The 22,234-nt window shown below is 32.1% G+C and overlaps 2 protein-coding genes across 2 annotated transcripts in view; one reads left to right on the forward strand and one right to left on the reverse strand.

The window, feature by feature from the left end:
* LOC143072143 (galactoside alpha-(1,2)-fucosyltransferase 2-like) overlaps window positions 1-7,461 on the reverse strand; it is a 16,385-nt gene extending 8,924 nt beyond the window's left edge. Inside the window, exons 1-2 of the mRNA XM_076246956.1 lie at window positions 7,320-7,461; window positions 4,054-4,095 (exon numbers count right to left, since the gene is read on the reverse strand). The gene's annotated coding sequence lies outside the window, so the exon portion shown is untranslated. The remainder of the gene's footprint in view (window positions 1-4,053; window positions 4,096-7,319) is intronic.
* A 2,502-nt stretch (window positions 7,462-9,963) lies between these two features.
* Window positions 9,964-16,457, forward strand: LOC143072140 (uncharacterized). The gene is made up of 6 exons (XM_076246951.1): window positions 9,964-10,076; window positions 10,911-11,004; window positions 11,530-11,657; window positions 12,124-13,998; window positions 15,164-15,250; window positions 15,795-16,457. Exons 1-6 carry the CDS (start codon window positions 10,028-10,030, stop codon window positions 15,869-15,871), a joined length of 2,310 nt encoding a protein of 769 aa, XP_076103066.1. The 5' UTR covers window positions 9,964-10,027; the 3' UTR covers window positions 15,872-16,457.
* The last annotated feature ends 5,777 nt before the right edge of the window (window positions 16,458-22,234 follow it).

Genomic DNA, 22,234 nt, shown 5'->3' on the forward strand with positions numbered 1-22,234 from the left:
TCCTGACACAAAATTGTTGTGATTTAGGAAAGATTGTAACCCTCCTGTGGGTTTATTGGTCAAGTATTTCCAACAACCGCTGTCAGTAAGCAAATACACGGAAATAATTCAAAACAGAAACAAAATATCTAATAGCGCAAAAACATTTGTCAATAAGGAATGTCATGACATCCGAAAGTCAGGTGCTCGTTTAGTTCACTCCTTTTTTATTGTTTGTTTAATCAATTTTTGAAAATATTCGTTCATATTTCAACGTTTCTAAATTTATTTTCACTTAATAAAATACGTTTTTTTTTATGTATAACCCTCTGTATATTCTTATGTGTAGAAATAAGAATGCCCTTATACAAAAGAATAGAAAACAACAAATATAAATAAGTATGGTTATATCGCCAGAATAAGAGTTATACAAGAAAGAAAAAAAATGAAATATGAAAAGAATATTTTCAAATAAAACTTAACCAAAATAAAATGAAAAAAAAGGGGGCACTCAATAAGAGCCTGTGTGTGAAATACTTTATTTTCAATATAATACTTCCATGATAAGATAAAATAGCAACATATGGTATTAATTTGGGATACAGCACTGGAAAGGATTTGTCGTGGCCCCATGGGACGCTTATATACTATGTAAATATTGACACATTTGTGTTTATATGGCAGTTAAGATCATGGAAGTACAAAATGTATTATATAATACTTCCATATTTAGATCGATTATTATGGAGCTTTTCTTAAAAACGATTTCCGATGTATTTTGTCATTTTCATTCATTGTTTATGTTTTGAATAACATTAAAATTTCACGTTGGCATCTATATTCTATTTCAATTTAATTTTTCAGATTTTGTGTATTCAATTAATTGATAACAAATTAATGCTATTGTTACTTGAAACTAAATAAGTTTATTAAGACAAAGCCTTTTTTAGAAAAAAAATCCTTTTTCTGTACTTTTCTCAAATATGTCGACAGAACCACACTACTTAACTTTGATGTTACTTTAAAGACATCTTTGGTATAACAGAAATTAATGGTATTGCTTAAAACCTAACTAGATATTTCAAATAATGGATGTCAAAAAAAGGAAATTCACATCATAAAATGGAGAATTCAACTTATAACACCAACCACAATTTGTCTTTGAATACGGTCAATCCTAGTTGTCTGAATATACGTTGTATAACAAAAAAATATGAAGTTCCACTTTTAAAAGCATAGGGACACCAGTAAACATTATTTTAAAATGATATTTTTTATACCATTTGATAGGAAAACGTTTTGCCAATATTGTATAACGTATTAATTTAATTTACAATAAAAAATGAATTAAATATGATTTTTTTAGTAGACATGTATACCTCGTATTTGCTATATATTCAACCAGAAGATGACCCAACGTTCAACACGATGAGGACACCAGTAAATTTCAAGATAAAGTGAATTTTATTACACTATTTTAAAGCTAGAAAAATGGTGCAATCTTTATAATTTGTTAATTTTATATGATATCTATAGTATAGGCATAGTATTCGTTTATTTAACTAGTGGTCATAATTCCCCGTAGACAATAACGTTAAAAAAAATTCAATGATAACTGCTCTCTGTGGGATAGTTGATAAGGCCATCCAGCTGAGCTGTCCGCAATTCTTGTGTATGATGCTTATTTGGGCCCTTTTTGGCCCCTAATTCCTAAAATGTTGGGACCAAAACTTCCAAAATCACTCCCAACCTTCCTTTTGTGGTAATAAACCTTGTGTTCAAATTTCATAGATTTCTATTCACATTTACTAAAGTTAGAGTGCGAAAACTAAAAGTATTCGGACGACAACGACGACTACGCAGACGATGACGCAGACGACGACGCCAACATCATACCAATATACGACCAAAAAATTTTCAATTTTTGCGGTCGTATAAAAACTGCCAATCTAACATGCAAACCAAAAAATTATAAAATACCATGCTACATGCAAATTATTTTGTTGATAGTTTTTGATTAAGTGATTACTTGGCTGTTTTTATAGTGATTATTTAAATACCAGAAAAAAATAGTTCATGAGCATTTGATAATTTTTACAGTGATACATGTAATTACTTAAACAAAACTGTTCATGAGTATTTGATCATTTATATAGTGATCATTTGAATACCAGGCAAAATAGTTCATGAGTATTTGATAATTCATGTTAAAATTTTTTTTTTTTAGGGCATATTAATTTTGAAAATTTCACAGAATTGCAGAAAGTTTAATTTTAAATTGGAAATTATTGTTTCCACCTTCGGAAGACTTTCAGAACTAATTATCCTAAATGTTCAACCTTTGAGTAAAGTATTGTCAAATATAATAAAATAAACTCAAATTATAGACAGAATTTGCTATTTTTTTTCTCGTAGTTGTTAAACAATTTATTTGTTTATATGTGAATGTTTTAAATTCTTGACAGTTACAAGGGAGACAACTGCAAAAAAATATTTTCACATGGAATCATCAGAACTGAAAAAGATTCACAAAATTCTAATTGATTCCAATGAGCTCTGACTACATGTACATGTTATTAGGAGGATTTTTTTAGATGAGTAAAAACCTTTTTCTCTTATTCATCTATCATGATGTCTATGCATTGTAAATAATGTAAACTAAAAGTAAAAAAGAATGTGTCCAAAGTACACGGATGCCCCACTCGCACTATCCTTTTCCATGTTCCATGGACAGTAATTATTGGGTAATAATGTAATTTGGCATTAAAATTAGAAAGATTATACTATAGGGAACATATGTACTAAGTTTCAAGTTGATTGGACTTCAATTTCATCAAAAACTACCTTGAACAAAAACTTTAACCTGAAACTCCCACTTTCATTTTCTATGTTTAGTGAACCGTGAAATTGGGGTCAAAAGTCTAATTTGGCTTTAAAATTAGAAAGATCATATCATAAGCAACAAGTGTACTAAGTTTCAAGTTGATTGGACTTCAGCTTCATCAAAAACTACCTTGACAAACTATCACCTGAAACTTCCCCTTTCATTTTCTATGTTCAGTGGACCGTGAAATTTGGGTCAAAAGTCTAATTTGGCTTTAAAATTAGAAAGATCATATCATAAGCAACAAGTGAACTAAGTTTCAAGTTGATTGGACTTCAGCTTCATCAAAAACTACCTTGACCAAAAACTTTAACCTGAAACTCCCACTTTCATATTCTATGTTCAGTGGACCGTAAAATTGGGGTCAAAAGTCTAATTTGGCTTTAAAATTAGAAAGATTATATCATAAGCAACAAGTGTACTAAGTTTCAAGTTGATTGGACTTCAGCTTCATCAAAAACTACCTTGACCAAAAACTTTAACCTGAAACTCCCACTTTCATTTTCTATGTTCAGTGGACCGTGAAATTGATGTCAAAAGTCTAATTTGGCTTTAAAATTAGAAAGATCATATCATAAGCAACAAGTGTACTAAGTTTCAAATTGATTGGACTTCAGCTTCATCAAAAACTACCTTGACTAAAAACTTTAACCTGAACAGACGCACAGACGAAAGAACGGACGGACGAACGGAAGCACAGACCAGAAAACATAATGCCCCTCTACTATCGTAGGTGGGGCATAAAAAAAATGTCCTTCTGAATGGAAAGACTTTGTCATGACAATCAGAATACCTGTAGGTTAAAGGTGGCAATTAATGGTTAAGAAGTATGTATCTCAACAGTTTTTGCATTAAGTAACTTATTATGGACACATCATGATCCCCCATCCCTTAAACAAACCCATAGATGTTATAGAAAAATGTGGTATTCATCAGGCAGCGAAAAATAAAATGGTTTATGTATATAATTAGTACTATATTGTAAGTAGACCCAAAAATCAATTTTAAATGTAATGATTTTTTGTACATAGATACAAGAAGATGTGGTATGAGCGCCAATGCTACAACTCTCCATTCAAGTCACAATTTGTAAAACCATTCAAACATACATTGATTGTACTGGTTTTTTTTAAATACTGTCTAAATTGAACTAATTATTGGTCTTAAATACCAAAACTATCTTTACTTACTTATTTTCCACTTAACAGCACCAGCCATTGCTTCTCATTACACTGAAAATAAAATGAAATCTTGATGTAAATATTTTTTGTGTCATTTTAATTTTTGCTGATTTTTTTTTCCAATTGCTTCCAAAAATGTATAACATGAATGACATTTTTTTCAATTTATAATTTAAGGAACACATGTAAAACAATGTTTTGAACAAGTTGATTATGGTTTTCGACTTGCCTGTCAATTACGTTCTCCATGAAACTAACGTAAACATTGCAAATTGTTGTACGAACATTGCTTCAAAGACAAATGCCGACTGGCTGATTCTATTTGACTGAATTAATGTTGATGATCATTAATGACCCATCCTATAAACTGATTAGCAGTAACAACAGATTATGACACCTGTTGTTACCGTTGTTTAGTTTGGGGTTTTAAACTTGTTGCCAGGTAAATTTTGTAAAATTTTCATGTAATTGGCGGATCATATCAAAGGGAACATAATAATAAGAAATCCATCTTCAAAAAGACAGGGCGCCCTGGAAACTGTAAAAAGGGCACAGGGCAGCACTCAGGAAAGGGCGGGCGGACCTGTGAACTGTAAAAAGGGCACAGGGCAGCACTCAGGAAAGGGCGGGCGGACCTCCCTGAGAAAAGGGCCTAGCTGAAACACTGATATACATAGATGTTGATTTTAAAAACTCACTACTTTGTTTACTATGTATCGACAATAAATAAAACTTTGATTTGATTTGATAGATATACATGATATACATCACTCAAGTAGATTTAACCAAAAGTATGTTAATTTGCGTGGAATGCATTTTTTTTTCATTTTGGGATCAATATCCCTCCGTCAGCTGTGAGGTCATGGGTCCCTAGTCATTATCTTAAGAATCTGGGTTTCGGTCATAGCTGGTACTGTTGCTATTGGTAAAAGTTAAATATTGCCGATGAGGGAAGTGACTGAAAGCGAGTACCATAAACAATAGTCAGAGATTACTCTGACGTCCAAAGGCTGTTTTACCAGACAAGCTGGGGCCGTGGGACGTCAGAGCTCGTCCCATATCAAAAAGTGGATATTTGCCCACCCAAAATAGATGCACTGCTTCGTCGCTTCTGGTGCCGACTGACGGCCTTGGAATTATATAAATCGGGCATCAATCTGTTCATTTTTCATTTATCTCTTCATTTATGTAAGTTTCACCTACATGTAAAAAAATGTACCTGCCAACCTTTATTTTCTCATAATTAGACAGTTTTCACAGTGACCCATCGATTTCTGCATTTTGCCTTTCATTTTCAAAGATTATCACGTGACCACGAGAAAACAGTGATGATTTATGCAAATGACCATAATGTAACACCTCGTTCATTTACGATGCAAGTTATCCAAATGTCTGAGACCTTCCGACTGTTATCAAGGTCGGAACTAAATGCTTTATACCGATCTCCTGTAAAGGAGGTGAAAAACTGTGGTTGGCTACTACATTTTTTTAAATGTTAAACATCGATCTCCTATAAAGGAGGTGAAATAAATATAAATATTTGCATATTTGTGTCTCGAGTGCAACGAACTCTCTTGTAACTTGACGTCCATTTGAAAGTGAAAGTCAAGATGCAGAAATCGATGGGCCTCTGTGAAAACTGTTAAAATATGGAAAAATAAAGGTTGGCAGGTACATGTAGGTGAAATGTAAATGAAGAGATAAATGAAAAATGAACAGATTGATGCCCGATTCATATAATTCCAAGGCCGTCAGTCGGCACCAGAGGCGACGAAGTAGCGCATCTATTTTGGGTGGGCAAATATCCACTTTTTGATATGGGACAAGCTCTGACGTCCCACGGCCCAAGCTTGTCTGGCAAAACAGCTGTTGGACGTCGGAGTAATCTCGGACTACATAAACAACAGGGCAACTAGATTTCGCTTTTGACAGTCAGGTTAAGGGAAGTGACGGCCAGGAAAGCAGCTTTGTTGCCCCAGTAGTATGGTAGCTTGAGCCTTGTATCTACAGGTAAATTATTTCTATACTGCCCTACAGAATGACAATTCTGAAAGTGCTGGAAACTTTTAATAGAGTTAGGGTACAGGCGTGCCTTCTATCTGGTTAGTGACATCTTAAAGAGAGAGCCATATCTCTTGCACATTAAAGACACCCTTGTAGATTTTGAATAAGAGCAGGCTAATGCCGCTACAAGGCAGCACTTGCACCCGCAAAGTGGAAAGGGATTAATATGGGGACAAAGTTCCCAATAACAGTAGAAAATTCAATAAAAAAAAAAAATCGGGAAAATTTTCCCGAAATTTTCATTGTACTAATGAACTCAAAATCGTTCAATTTTTTTTATGTCATGTTTTGAATTCCGGCATCTGCACAGAAATCTACAATGTACTTCCTTTTTCCAGTCTCCTTTGCATGAAACTTTGAGTAAAACATATATTTATCAGTCTAGTATAAAATAGGAAGGAACGCAATATCAATTTCATTTTTAATAATTCCTTGATATGAAAAAACGTTACCTAATGATAGCGTTCCTTTGTTTACATTGCATATGACGTCATAACTTAAATAACGTCACAACTAAAATCCCTCACAACAAAACCAAAATCGGAAACGTTACGGTATTTCCGTTTTGGAATTCAGATATGTTTGAATTAAAAAAAATCATACAGACTTCGTCCCCTTTCACAGGTAATGCCTGCCTCATATTATAAGTTGCAAAACTTGTTTCCCAATCCACTATAAATAAATATTTTTAAACTAAACATGCTAAAGGCAAGCAAAATTTGACGATCTTTTTCAGTGGTGGGGAAAGACTAGTCGGAGATTACTCTGAGGCCCAACGGCTGTTTTGCCAGACAAGCTGGGGCCGTGGGATGTCAGAGCTCGTCCCATATCAAAAAGTGGATATTTGCCCACCCAAAATAGATGCGCTGCTTCGTCGCTTCAGGTGTCGATTGAGGGCCTTGGAATTATATAAATCGGGCATCAATCTGTTCATTTTTCATTTATCTCTCCATTTATGTAAGTTTCACCTACCTGCCAACCTTTATTTTTCCATATTTTAACTAGGGAAAGACATGATTCCAGAAATGATGTATTACAAGGGATAGTAGATCTTGCCAAGGATATAAAACAAGTGCTAGGAAGGTGTTTCTCGTGTCAGTGTAACATGTGTAAAACTGGAACATCATCATGATCATAAATTATTGATGAGAAGAACATCATAATTGACATTGTTGATTAGAATAACAGCTGATTAAAGATCTGTCTCTTACCTTTAAAACAATATTTCCTTTCTTTTGTGTAGAACAAATGTTTCCAAGGAAAAGCAATAATCTTAAACTGTTTAATTATTTTTTTACGCGTTAAAACAAGTTGTCCATGCCGCAAGGCAACAGTCAACAAAAAATAAATTAACAGGAAACGGTGTAATAAATAGAATTTTAGAAAGTATTCAGGAAATGAACTCGAAAATCCGGAAAATATTGTATCATATAAAAGACAAGATTTTTTATATTACAAACTAGGACCCGCCATTCCTAGGAGGGGCATAGACATTTAAGTTGATTTAACAAATAATTTTTTTTATGTCAATGTAAAAAACAGTATTTTAAATTATATTAAGTTAATACACAAATTACATATTGATATAGAATGATCATCGCAGATAATATGTTAAATTTAAATAAATAAGTCAACTCCGACTTGATTTTAACAAACCTCCTCGTATTTGATTGCATAGAAAAGACATAAAAGGTCATTAATGTAACAAGAGTTCAAGTCTGTTCACAGGAATAACATGCACCACAGTACGTAGCAGGTTTTGAGAAAAGTGTAAAGTTTCCCTACTGCAACAGACCGTGACCAAGGGGCGGTGCCACCAACTTGAGGACCAAGACAGACAAAAGAGACTAAGTCCAGAAGTACAAAGGAAATTCAGACAAGCCAATAAGAAGTACATAAAAAAACATTTTCCCAAGGGCAATCAGGAACTGGAACCAACTGCCAACATCAGCTACCGTGATCAGCCAGACACAGTTGATGGATTCAGAAGCTAGGCTGCCCTGAAGGCATGCTCTGCCAAAATCTAAACAGTAACATCCTCGGTGCATAGTTTTAATGGTACATATATATAGCGAACGTTTTAGATGTAGATAGCGAAGAGAAAAGTTTCTGGGTTGTCCGACACTGTATATAGTTTTCGAGGGACCTAATACATCATATCAACTATTAAATTCGGTTCCTTACGTAGAAGAAGAAGATCTGCAATAGAATTAAAAGAATACAGAAATGAAAACACCCAGTTTGCCTCCAGATCTCAAACTAAGGAAAGTTTTCATGTAAATGGCCATTGTAAATTTCTCTTGGTAAAAAGTTTAAATAAGGTAAAGATCTTCTAAAAATATGACTAATATAACTCATCTTTTACAACTGTTTCCCTCAACATTCGACTCCATGCTAAAATACTGTAACGTCATGATATCTATGATAGTTCATATCTTTAATGTGTTTTATAGTATAATTATAGTAGCATACTAAATAAATCATAAAGTGTACAAAACTTGATCAAAATTGAACAAATATCTGGCAATTTTTACATAATAATGTGTCAACTACTAATGTCATCAGGGCGTCATAAAACACAAAATTTCTAATTTGTGAATAATTTTGGTATTGCCTGTTTGATTATTTCTACCAATATAGAACTTAAAAGGGTCCAAGGACTTACAGAACAGAGCGAATCGGATGATTTACCGAAAGAACAGAAATGGAATAAAAAGGACAATCTCCGTGTGCCTTTCCTATTTCTGCTAAGATCTCTTGTTTAATTTCTCTTTCTACTTCATGCATCTTACTATACCTCTCTGATACCCTTTCTCATTCAACTTAATGAACTTTAGAAGAAATTCTATGTCGATATTATGCCCCAAAAAAAGATGAGAATAGGCAAATACTTATAAAATTTTAAAACAATATGATTTAGGATACTGTCAAATTTTTCAATTTGAGTTATGATCCTAACTTTTTTGTTGGTTGTATATGGTTAATTCATTTTCTCTATAAGGTTTTCTTGAAATCTATAATACTTTTCGATAATTAATTTTTTTAAATTTATTTAATGACAGTTTGTCGCATCTGGGACTTGCAGTATCTTGGTTCTGGTTTTCTATTCCTTCATATTTCTTTTTAAATTCAAAGAGTAATATCTAAAAATAACGACATTATTTTATGAAAATGTTTATTGTATTTCGATACTATGCGAATACAAGTCTTAGGTTTATTTATCATAAGAAACATTTTGTTTTATGATGTTTAACATTTATAAACTATATTGTACAGTGCACAAATGGGAACTTGTACATATATCATTTTTTGTACTGAATAACCAGTATACCAGGGTTTTTCTTCTTTTTTTATTGGTGTCCATAAGTCCCTTTAAAATGTACACGCTTCGTGTGTAGATAGAAATGAAATAGAATATATATATATATCCTTTTGGCTCCTTTTCTGTTCTTTTGTTTTTGTCCTTTTCGGTACGTATACCTTTCTGTTCCTTTTCTGTTCTTTTCTATAAATCGTTGGATAAACGACTTAAATACTTCATTATTTTAGACTAGGAACCAATGGATCGATTATTTTCAAGTTTCAGTAATTATTTCATTTCAAGGCTAAGATATCTCCTTTGAACTTTTAGGAAAAAGGTTGGGAAAGGGGGGTACAAAAATAAAGAATAAAACGTAGACGTGTTATAAGACTTTCCGTATATATATAGACAACATTAACAGTATTATTCATCAGTATCGCATGTAAGTTTCTTTGTATACATGTAACTATTAAATGCAGGGTATAATAATGGACAATTATGTACATGTCAATTTTACATCATATTAATGCACATTAGGATTTGATGAGTGTCAAAAAGGGTGTACATCGATTTGTTTCTTCTTTCTCATAAGTATACAGTTTTTTAAAGTCGAAAGTAATGTACAGTTTTGAACGGAAAGTTTTTATTATCCTTCTTTTATATTATGGTAAGTTTTTCTTCTTTTCTTTTTTTAATATATCTGAATGTTGATTTATTCTTTAAAAGAAAAAATAACGTGTTGCATTTCTTCCCAAAAGTAGATGGAACATTGCATATTAGTTCGTAACACGTATGAATTAAAATTGTATCTTAAAACATGTCTATATACACGGTACAACTGTAGATATTTCAGCACACTATAGCTGTTCAACGGTTGTTTCGATACTTGACCAGTCTTAACTTTATAGACACAAAAATTGCTTCCATCTATCTATTTGCTATATATACAAATATTATGTGAAAATGCCGAGTCCTAGTTATTCGAAACATCAATTTTTCTTTACGTTCAAATTATTTTGGCTATCCAAGAGACAACGTACCATCATTTCAAGATGTTGAACCATTTGATAAATTAATACACATTCTTATTCCCAACACTGAGCTTGTTTTCCATATTGGAGTCTTTATTTAAAACTGGGGGCTTCAGAACCCTTATAAAGAGATGTTGCCGATTGTCATACTAGTTCAGTGCAATACATGATATATCCCCTTACATTTTTTTAATTTAGTTAAAAGATGATTTGTTGTATTTTTGCTTATGTTTGTATTTTATCATTTATTGCTTGATCCTGTAATAAGAGTGTTATTCTTGTAAATAAGATTTTACCATTCATATTTATTTAAAAATGAACATAAAAAGAACCAATAATTGTTAATTTCTGTGTCATTTGGTCTCTTGTGAAGAGTTATCTAATTGGTAATCAAATCACATCTACACATTTTATATTAAACGATGTTGGTGCCTTTTCTTCTATTATGACATTTACTTCTTCTCTTTCAGTTGATCTGAGCAAAGGATGCGATTTATACAAATGTGGAACACAACGGAGAACAGCAGAAAATTCATTTAATAAAGATAAATATATCTTTTGCAGGTAAATGTATTATCGAAGCAACGCTATCATAAAACAGTGGATAATTACACTTTTAAAATGACCAATAATTTATCATTTTCTTTGACGCTTTTCTTTGGTTGTTTTCTAGTCACCAAATGCAGTTCTCAGCGTTATCAATAATTATATCAATATATAGTCATATATTGGGGGGAAATGGAAAAGTACTTGCAACAAAATAAATAATCACGGAAAAGATAGCTGCAGAAAATAAATATACATTGTTGTAGTTTGTTGCTGTTTATCATGTTTGTTATTCTTCATTATTTTTACATAACGGGAACACTTCAGTTAAAAAGTTTTATGCATATAGGCATATGATGATTTAGTGTTGCTTACCTTCTACGTGTCCGTCTATTGGTCTTTGGTGAACAGTGGTCTCATTGTCAATCACACTACATCATCTTATTATTTTATGGAAAAGATAATGCAGCAAAATTATTTTGCATGCATTGTATTTCTCGTAAAAAATATATGTGTTGATTATGTCTTATTTATTTTAAACAGGTCTTTACAAAGTTATTTGGTGTGTTTGAGAAAATTGTCCGCTACATGTATCCATGACAACCACGTTAAGCAAGTTCTGTCAAGATACAGTTTAACCTGTCATAAAAACCCATGGGAGGAACCAATTGGTAAGTATAATTCTCGTTCTAAGCTTTCATTTTATTTCTATATTTATTGGAATTTTTGTCCGTTTTTTTTATGCCCTAGCAGCATTGAAATAAATCGTCTGTATGGCATTTGCTGAGCAAAGACTTGAAATCAACATTTGGCACTAGAACTTGAAAACCCCATATGTCCGTTGTTTTCCTCAAAGCCATGATATTTATCATTCATATCTTGCCTTTCTATATGTTCTGAATATTGTTCAAGATTACCCAACCCTGTTGTAATAACAAAATGTGGTATGATTGCCATTATGTACGTTTTAAAGCAACTGACACCTGATATTTATTGTACATTTGTTTAAATAAAAACAAAATATAAATGTCAAGTGTTGCATTACAACTTCGAGTTCATGTGGAAGGATCGAAACTAGCAATCAAGCACAGAGCTATCGATACCAAATTAAGAAAGATATTTTCTATTTCATTTCAGATGTGCAAGTCTCTTATTTTGAAAATAACAAAATCAAAAAGGCACAAAGAACAGACGACCTGTATGATGATCTTGGAGAGAAAATGGCCGCCAAAAGAAATAAGAACACAAAGAAAGACGATCAATTCGATGATTTTGGAGAGAAAATGAAGGCTAGAGCAAATAAACACACCACCAAAGACGACCAATTCGATGACATGAGAGAAAAATCAAGAAAAAGAAAAAATAGTAAACGTAATAAACCTGACGATATTTACGATGATATTGGTGAGAAAATGAAAAAAGGAAAAGAACGAAAAATAGATGATAAATTTGATGATTTCGGAGAAACCAGACGAAATAAAATACGTCAGAAGGCATTCAAAGGTGGAAAGAAAGATGATTTATATGACGATTTTGACGAACAAAATAGACGCGAAAGGGATGATATAGGAGATGATGTCTTTGATGACAAAGGCGACAGTCGAATTGGCAACAGGCAAACGTACAGATCTCGATTTAATGCCGGTGTAAGAGATAGACGAAATCGACAATTTTCATCTAGATTTGGAAAATTTTCACTAAACGATTACATTGATAGGGGAAATGATGACGAGGATGAAGATTTTACATCGGAAAATGACGAAATTGAATATGATGAAAGTTATGTAAATAACCATATCAGGGGCCATTTTGAATCTGCAGAGGTCAATGATTTTGATTCATATTCAAGTGAAATAGCAGACAACAGTAGAGACAGCTCTGATGAGAGCGATAGGAAAATCGTGCGCATGCACTCAAGTAACAAAAGCATTAACGCAGCACACTACAAACCTGCATTCCCAATTAGAAATTTTGGAGCCGATCTCGACGATTACTTTGACGATATATACGATTTCGACAATGAATTACCTGATTTAGAAGATATCATGAAAAGCCGTTACCTTCATGGAAATTATATGAATATGATGTCAAATGGTGTGAATTATCCGAATAGAATGTCAAACGGCCACAGTTACCTGAATAGAATGGCAAACGGGGGAAATTATCCGAATAGAATGTCAAACGGGGGAAATTATCAAAATAGAATGTCAAACAGGGGAAATTATCCGAATAGAATGTCAAACCGGCAAAGTTATCTGAATAGAATGTCAAATGGTGGAAATTATCTGAATAGAATTTTCAATGGACCCGTCAACCCTTTCTTCTTTGATAACGACGATTTGTACGATGACGATTTGATGGAATTCGACGATCTTGATGATGGATTTTACAGCAACGGTTTTGAAAATGATGCTTTTGATGATATAAATGAAAACTTACTTAAATACAAAAAATTTGGAAAACAGAGACACTTAATTAGAACCGATTCTGATAGCTCGAGTGAAGAATTTGGCATGGTCAATAATAGATTTCGAACAAATAAAGCCGTTTTCGACGAATATGATTCAAATGAGAATAGGTTAATCTTTGGACAAAGAGGAATAAAATCGAAACTTTCGGATGTCGACGATTATTTTGACGATGTAAAAGATGATATCTATGACGATGATTTTCACGGGGAAGGAACAAAACCTCATCATTACTATTCATCTGAAAGTAGTAGTGATTCAAATGAACAAATAATTCCTAATTTTAACTTTTTAACAAAATCTTCTAGTAAAAGAAACACAAAGACAAAACCAAAACCAAGCAAAAATTCAACAAGTTCCAACAGCAAAAGGCAAATATTAAGTCAATATAATAATTTCCCAGAAGGATTGAAATTTCCACCAAATGATGTCCCACTATCGAAGAAATTAGGTATAAATCTGGATAGCCAACCAAAACGCAGGTCTTTACAAATGAGTGAGGGATTTACCCCTGATGTAAAGAAAGAACGACTGCCCAGAAAAGGTAATAAAACAATAATTTACATTTAAAAAATTAATAAAAATTCAAAGAGGTCATAAAATAATTTCATGAAATCTGTTTGTCCTCACAATCACATGTTTTCTCGAATGTTCCGGTATTTGAAATAAACAAATACAAACTACTTGCGACAAAAATACATCTATATATTATATGTATAGAAAATTTGTTATTGGTTAGTATTTTTATTAATTTTAGTTCATTTATATATTTCGGAGTTAACATTATCACTGAAGAACCATCAGTGGTCTCCGTCTGTTTTCTGCTCTTTGGTCGGGTTGTTGACTCTTTGACACATTTCCCATTTCCATTCTCAATTTTATCAATAATAAATAAAATGAAATAACACGAGTCGCATAAATCATGGCACTTCACTTCACTTCACCACCAAAGCCGAACTCTTAAAAAAAACCAGACAAACAATAACGACTGACGTGGGTTAGATAGTCTGATTTTGTACAGACACAAAATTGGATTGAGTAAACAAGTTCTGTGAAGGCACAAATCTCCCCAATTGACATTCTATACCATATGTTAAAAAAATCAAAAAACACAATGAAAAGCCCGCACAATACTGCTACCAGTAGGATGGTCGGTCAATTACTTAAACAAGGACGCATGACAAGCAGACAGTCAAAATGTTCTCGCTACTGCTAGTTACAAGTTCGAAACGAATGATATGTCATAGTCAACACACGAACGACATTCAATGGGATATAATTTAGTAGGAACAATATAAATTGACACTTATATTTGGCAGTTAATAAGAGTACTCGAATACATAACTGCTGTGTAAGATTCTTATACCGGTAACGAACATTTATATTAGAAGCTGTTGAAAAAAAAATTCCCATATGAAATAATAAAATACAATCGGGATCAGTTTTTATTTATGCAATATCAGTTTTTGTGGCTGTCACGGGTGTAGGCGACCCACAAATGTACACATTTAAATATTCAACAAAGTACACATTTTCGATATGCTTATATGCAAACATTGACAAAACCACGAAATTAATATCCAAGAAAATGATTTTTTTCTCAATCCACGAAAATTGGTATACACTGTGGTTGTTGTTGTTGTATTGATGTCTTGTCGACGTTTACGACATATATATCCTTTATTTGTAATAATATTCTTTTTCTTCAGAATCTTTACCAAAACCAACAAATCATAAAAGTGGCGAACCTCCATTATTTACGCATTCACATTTTCGTACAGAAAGGTTAAAGGCGGGTATGTATTATTCCATGTTATTTATTTGAGTTTTTTAAGACAAGTATTTCAAACGACCTCAGCTTCATATTAACCCTTTTCTTATATATATATATAGTGTCTGCCAAGAAGCTTTATCTTAAAGTGTAAAGATGGGATATCATAGAAGATCAAAGTTTGTAATTTGGTTTTAAAGAAGGCCAATGGAATATGTGCAAAATGATAAACATTCCTTTAAAATATTAAAACAACAAACGTATACGCTTAAGGTGTGATATTTTGACATATATAAAACATGATATGCCCTTACAAAAATGTATAAAGTAACAGTACATATTTATTCAGCATCTCTGGTAATAAGAAATACTTTTCATACAATTCTAATTAAAATATAGATCTCTGGTTTTGTTTTAAACTTCATTTGTAGTATAACGAAATCAGAGATCCATATTTCAGTTAGTTGTTTTCAGACTAAATGTAATTTTCAACAGATTAGAAAAACCAAAGATGCTTGCTCGTGTCGCTGTTTTTCAACATTAAATCAGATATATGGTTTTATTTTCAGGTCTTGATAGTGGCAGCTTCATACTCAGACCATACAACTTTGTTATACTTATATCTGTAATTTTAGTTATTTTATAACTTATGTCTACATCAAAGTTGTATAATTACTTAGGTTGTTTGTTTCTGCTTGATGTTGATTCTCATTTGATTGACAATTCGAATTTGGTATGCGGAGCTGTATAGTTATGCTAAACTTTCAGGGGCGCCTGATATATCAATTTAGGGTTTGAGGGATTCAGTGGCGGATCCAGGATGCTCAAAAAGCCTAAACGGTCAACGAAAATGTTTGCCTATAATTTGGTTTCTCAATTCACAAAGAAGAAAAATTAATTACTAAACCTGACAACAGTTAGGCTTAGAATTGGTCCCTCTGATTTCTTTCGCTTTTTTTTTATTAAATTTTCGATAAATCGAAAGGAAGCCTCGATACATCGTGTTTTAGTATTTGTTGATAGCAACGGGTTTGAAAGTTAAAAAAAATAATGTTATTATTCGTTGACTTGGGTATGGCAATTGGAGCACAGTGGCTCATTCGGATTTTACAATGTTTTGTCTCATAATTCTTTTAAAATGGCATTTCTATTTTATATTTATTTATGTATTCATGTATAATGTTATGTTTTGTAATGTTAATGGTGAGACGTAAATAAACTCATTGTATTATTTTGTATATTTTTTTTAAATTTAAATTTGATTATGTATTTGTTGCGATTGTATTGAAAATAGAAAATATTTGCATATTTCACAACGATATTCTCTTAAATAATAATTCATCAGTAATATGGTTAGTATATATATATATATTTTTATAATTTAACACTTCAGGAAACTAATTATCCAGGGGCCGTGTCAACGAAGCTGTCCTAGGACTAGGACATGTCTTAGGATGGTCTTAGGACACGTCTTAGTCCTAAGTCAGGTTAACGAAGGTGTCCTAAAATAAGATATGTCCTTAATTTTGTCCAAAAGTTAGGATATATAAATAGGTGTCTTAGGATAGTCCTAAAAGTTACGATGTTCCAAGACGAAATAAAAACAACAAATATGGCATAAATTCATTAATAAAAATACTAATACCATAATAAACTAGTATAACGTTATAAAAAATAAAATAATTAAACAAAATTTTTCAATATTTCTTAAAGATTCAATTGTGTTACATTATTTTCAATTTGTAGACAAATTTGTTTTTTAAAATGCTTCCAGATATAAAAATAAAAGCGTTCATAGTATTTAGTTTGAGTTTTGGGAATAATAAGCATATTACCTTTGAAAACTATTTACAAGACATTTGTGTGGGTGTGCTAGAACTTACATTGATATATTGCGGACAAGTCATTTGGTGAAATGCTTTACTATTAACTAAAATTGCTTTTCTGTACACAACTCTATATGAAATGGACATCAAGAGAAAATCTCCAAAAAGCATGTTTGACGATGTCATATCGTTACGCTCATATATTCATATGGAATAAATGGGGCTGTCCTTTTTGCTTAAAAAATACTATCATCATGAGTAACATTTTTTGCACCTAACCAAACGGTGCTATGTTAATTCAAATGTGGGGGAAATTACTTCCTTTTACTTAATCCTTATTCAATACATGCAATGAAATCGAGTGGACCCAAAGACAAAACAATTTACATACTAACATAAATTCTAACACGAATCGAATATCTCATTTATAAACAAAGTTGTGTGACTATTTAATTTTGTTGTCGTATGCAATTTATTTATATTTTTTTGTCGTGTATAATAACGTTCTACAAGTATTACGTTAAAACTTTTATTTTGCATAAATTGTTTTCCATAAAAGAGTCTTTCTGCCGTTACATATATAGTGAAATAGAATAAAAAAATATATGTCATTGAATTCCCTACATATTTTTTTCAATTGAATAAATGTGTTAGGATGGTCTTAGGACCATCGTAGTTAGGACTGTCCTAAGATAGCTTTGTTTTACATCCTAAGACATGTCTCAGACACGTCCTAAGACCATTCTTAATAATGTCCTAAGACATATCCTAAATATAATTGAAATAATTGGGTTACCTTTCTTATGACAAGCAGTTAAACATTTGCTAATCTTAACAAATTGTTTAAATATTATAAATTTACCGCTTTTTTAATTGAAATATTCCCCTATAAAAGGTGCATTAAGTCCTTTTTGTCTGATATTGCTCAAAATCAGAGAAAATATACGGTAATTTAATCATTGTACAATACGATAGGTATCACTTGACAATGGGCTTAATAGTTCCTCCCCGTTCCTCGTACCTGTTAAAGCGTTTTAAACAATCAAAAATGACAGAGGTATGAAAGGATGTTAAAATAGGGATATGCTGAAAACAATTTGACCCGTTTTCGTCTTGGAATAAAGGGTTAGGGAAGTAGAAATATGAGGAAGGAATTGGTAGTAGTGGGAAGTGGGAGTTGAAATCCCACTCTAACCTTAAATCACTCATTCGTTGGGTTTATGTTTACCCAAAGCTTAAGTTAACGTTCTCGGTTCTTATGTGTGTCTATTCTCGTTAGACCGCAATCCTGTCTTATTTCTTGCAACAACAAAACATCTATGCATTGTCTTCCTGAATCCGATTTTTCTTTATCACAGTTGGTCGTGTGTCGTTGAACGATGGAGTGTATGGATTTGTTGATGTTTTATAATGATATTAGTATGAAACATTGACCATACCGCTATTGTGAAATTTCTAATCACAATATTTGACCTACAGGTGTCACAAGAAGAGCTGGAACTGTTGTCATTCTGGACCTCCTTTAAGTCTTCATTACGCGTTTAGTAAGGTGGTAGGGTATGTTTTTGCCGAATCGTTAGTTTTCGCAATCTGTGACGTATTTTCAGTTTAAAACTTTTATAAACCCGAGACGATTCAGAGCTCAAACTGATAGAAATACAGATCCATCGGAACTCACGTTCATAGAGATCTATATGATATTTTGATTCGTTTGTTTAGAGCTGTGTTTATGATGTTTATACATCTGTCTTTGGTTAAAGATTGTCGTCACTATATCATTTAGTATTTTTGTCTTAGGATTGCTGTGTTATTGACGTTAATATTTGTGTCTCTAATTCTTCGTCAAAATATCCCTTTCTGCGCCCATTGTATAAAAAAATTTAATCAACATGTGTTTCGTTTAATCTCAGTTTTTCATTGGTTAAAATCCGATTATGAAGTAGAATTTTCTTGTTTTCTTCTGAAATTCCTTTTGTGATGGCATGAAAAAGAAAATCTAAACCCTTTATTACCGCACAGAAACCCCATCTTCACCTGTTCTCGACAGTTAAATTTTAAAGATTTAAATCGCGAGGCTGTGGTTAAATATCGTATCACCCTCGATGTAGTGGTAAAATCCATATTTTTTATTATAATTGTATGAGAATATGTTTCTTGCCCGAAAGTCATACTAAACCTAACCTATATTTTCTCTGAAAACATATTTGTCAAATTGTCTCTTGATGAAATTACATAGTTTAAATCTATTTGCTATGTAAATTTTAAGGTCTGAAATTGTTTGAATGTGTGTATATTTTATTTTATCTCCAAGATATTTACTTATTTGTTACGTCAGATTGTCGTTATTAAATAAATCTTTTGTCATAGAAAAGTTTTCTTTATTGATTTATGTTATAAGTTTGGAAAATTACACGACAAGCCTCAAAACGAACAATTGAAGGTCCTAAATAGAGTTACTATAATCGTTTTTGATAAAACTTTCTCTTTGGTGTTGTATCTTTAGTTTTTACTAGAACACACCCGCGAAATCGCGGGCATTCAGAGCGTAGTTTAAAGTATGTAAAGTGTTGTTGGAAGAATTTTGTAAAATATTGAATGACGACTGGAGAATTTCAGCAAATGTATCATAAGTCATAGGTTATTGGGGACAGGAAAATGTTTTTTTTTTTATCCCTCCTCCTTCATTTCTAAAATTCCCAATTTTTGGATTTCTATCAATTTCAATATGAACATACATTTAGTATGTTATGAACATTTAAGTAAGGAACCTGTAATTCAGTGGTTGTCGTTTGTTTATGTACGTGTTACATATTTGTTTTTCGTTCATTTTTTGTACATAAATATGGCCGCTAGTTTTCTCGTCTGAATTGTTTTACATCGTCATTTCGGGGCCTTTTAAAGCTGAGTATGCGGTATGGGATTTGCTCGTTGTTGAAGGCCGTACGGTGACCTATAGTTGTTAATTTCTGTGTCATTTTGGTCTCTTGTGGAGAGTTGTCTCAACATGGCAATCATACCACATCTTTTTCTGTTGTTGAATGATAATAAATGAATTTTGTAAAAAGATTTAATGACTGGAGAATTTCAGAAAAGGTATCAAAAGTTCACATGAATAATTTTAGCGCTTATCTGTATATTATGAACATTCATTACTATATAAATAAAGTGTATTTACTTTAAATTCCAAGTTACTAATCGATCCATGGTGGTCATTTGATATAGTATACAGACCCTCTCCATTTAATAAACTCTATGACCGCCGTGGATAGTAAACTTGAAAATGATAGCAGATAGAATTAAAATACACTTTATTCGTAGCCGGTATATGTATGTTCAAAGTCTACAGAAAAACGCAAACCGGAATTCTAATCTGACTTAAAATTTCGTCCAATGACGGGACAATATCCGGATGCCTTTTTTCTCGTTTTTCTCCCAAAATAACTCCATCTGAATAATCATATAAATGGATGACAAATGCGACTATGCACTGTACCTATAGGACACAGAGCCGTGTTGATTAATTTATTGTGGAAAGAAGAGAAGCGACACCCAAAATGAGGTCTTCTCGTTTAATAGTATAGATAAGATATCAAGAGTTTTCTAGATCTTTCTAGAAAAAAATACATTTCTAAATAAATTGTTCATGTTATGCTTTTATTAATAGTAAGGAAATATTAACTCATTTCCTTACAGGAACGCCTTTCTTCAATTACATAGAATTTAAATCAAACAGAAATGCATTTGATCATTTGTACTATCTGATATATAAATGACCATCTTAATTTGACTTGAACATTTTTTAAATTAGCTATGTCTTCTGAAAAAAGTGATATAATTGCTTGTGAATGTATCCAGATGATTCCACGTAATTGTTAAAATGTATTAATTTAGAACAGTTTGTACTATAGTTCATAAGTAACCGTTTAACTTTGAACTGGCAAGTCAGCATAAAAAATAAAATAGCGTCGTTATGTCCTATAAGCTTTAGTTAAATGCGTAGCTTACTTTTTGATTTTTATTCCTGTCTGAAGATTAATACAGAAAAAAAACGTATTGCACATGAAAGCTATATAATTTTACAACACAACGTTCCACATCAAAATGTAATCAGACACTCTTTTGAAATTTTATTCGTGCTAAAATTTGAAAGATGGCTATCATTAGGATTATTAATGTCAAGTAAAGTAATTTCTTCTGTTTATTATTTTAAAAGCATTTTTATAAATTATTATTTTAAAAGCAACAATATATGTAGTGTACTTTAATATGATTTGTATAATGTATATAAACTCATCATAAATACCAAGATTAAATTTTGTATTTACGCCAGACGCGCGTTTCGTCTACAAAAGACTCATCAGTGACGCTCGAATTCAAAAAAGTTTAAAAGGCCAAATAAAGTACGAATTTGAAGAACATTGAGGACCAAAATTCCTAAAAGTTTTGTCAAATACAGCTAAGGTAATCTATTACTGAGGTAGAAACGCCTTATTATTTCAAAAATTCAAAGGTTTTGTAAACAGTTATCTTATAAATATGACCACATCAAAGATAATTCATTTCAGCACACAAGTGCTGACTACTGGGCTGGTGATACCCTCGGGGTATTAAAACTCCACCAGCAGTGGCATCGACCCAGTAGTTGTAAATAAACTCATCATAGATACCAGGATTTAATTTTGTATTTACGCCAGACGCGCGTTTCGTATACCTGTGGTTTTCCCATTCACAATCTAGATCTTACTATTCATGTAGCGGATAGTTCGATTTGTAAACTGGGAATGACGTATAGGTAAAAGTGGTTCATAGCACTAAACATAAATATGGGGATGACTTTCTACAACTCTAGACCTCTGTGTTGGAGTTCATTACAATTTTTGTTCCTTGTATCGTCTTGTTTTATATAAGTTTATTGTTGCGTGTGGTGATATTCATATTAAAAATCGGGCTAAGAATGATAATAATTGTAAGAAAACTTTACAAGTTGTATTGAAATTAAAAGATTTTTCTTGATATGTTTATGAATAATAAAGGCAACAGTTGTATACCTTTGTTCGAAATTCATAAATCGATTGAGAAAAAAACAAATGTGGGTTACAAACTAAAACTTAGGGAAACACATCAAATATAAGAGGAGAACTACGACACAACCGAAACCTAACATTAAAATGAAACGCACACAG

This window comes from Mytilus galloprovincialis, chromosome 4 (assembly GCF_965363235.1).
Source record: "Mytilus galloprovincialis chromosome 4, xbMytGall1.hap1.1, whole genome shotgun sequence".
In the NCBI taxonomy this organism is placed as follows: domain Eukaryota; kingdom Metazoa; phylum Mollusca; class Bivalvia; order Mytilida; family Mytilidae; genus Mytilus; species Mytilus galloprovincialis.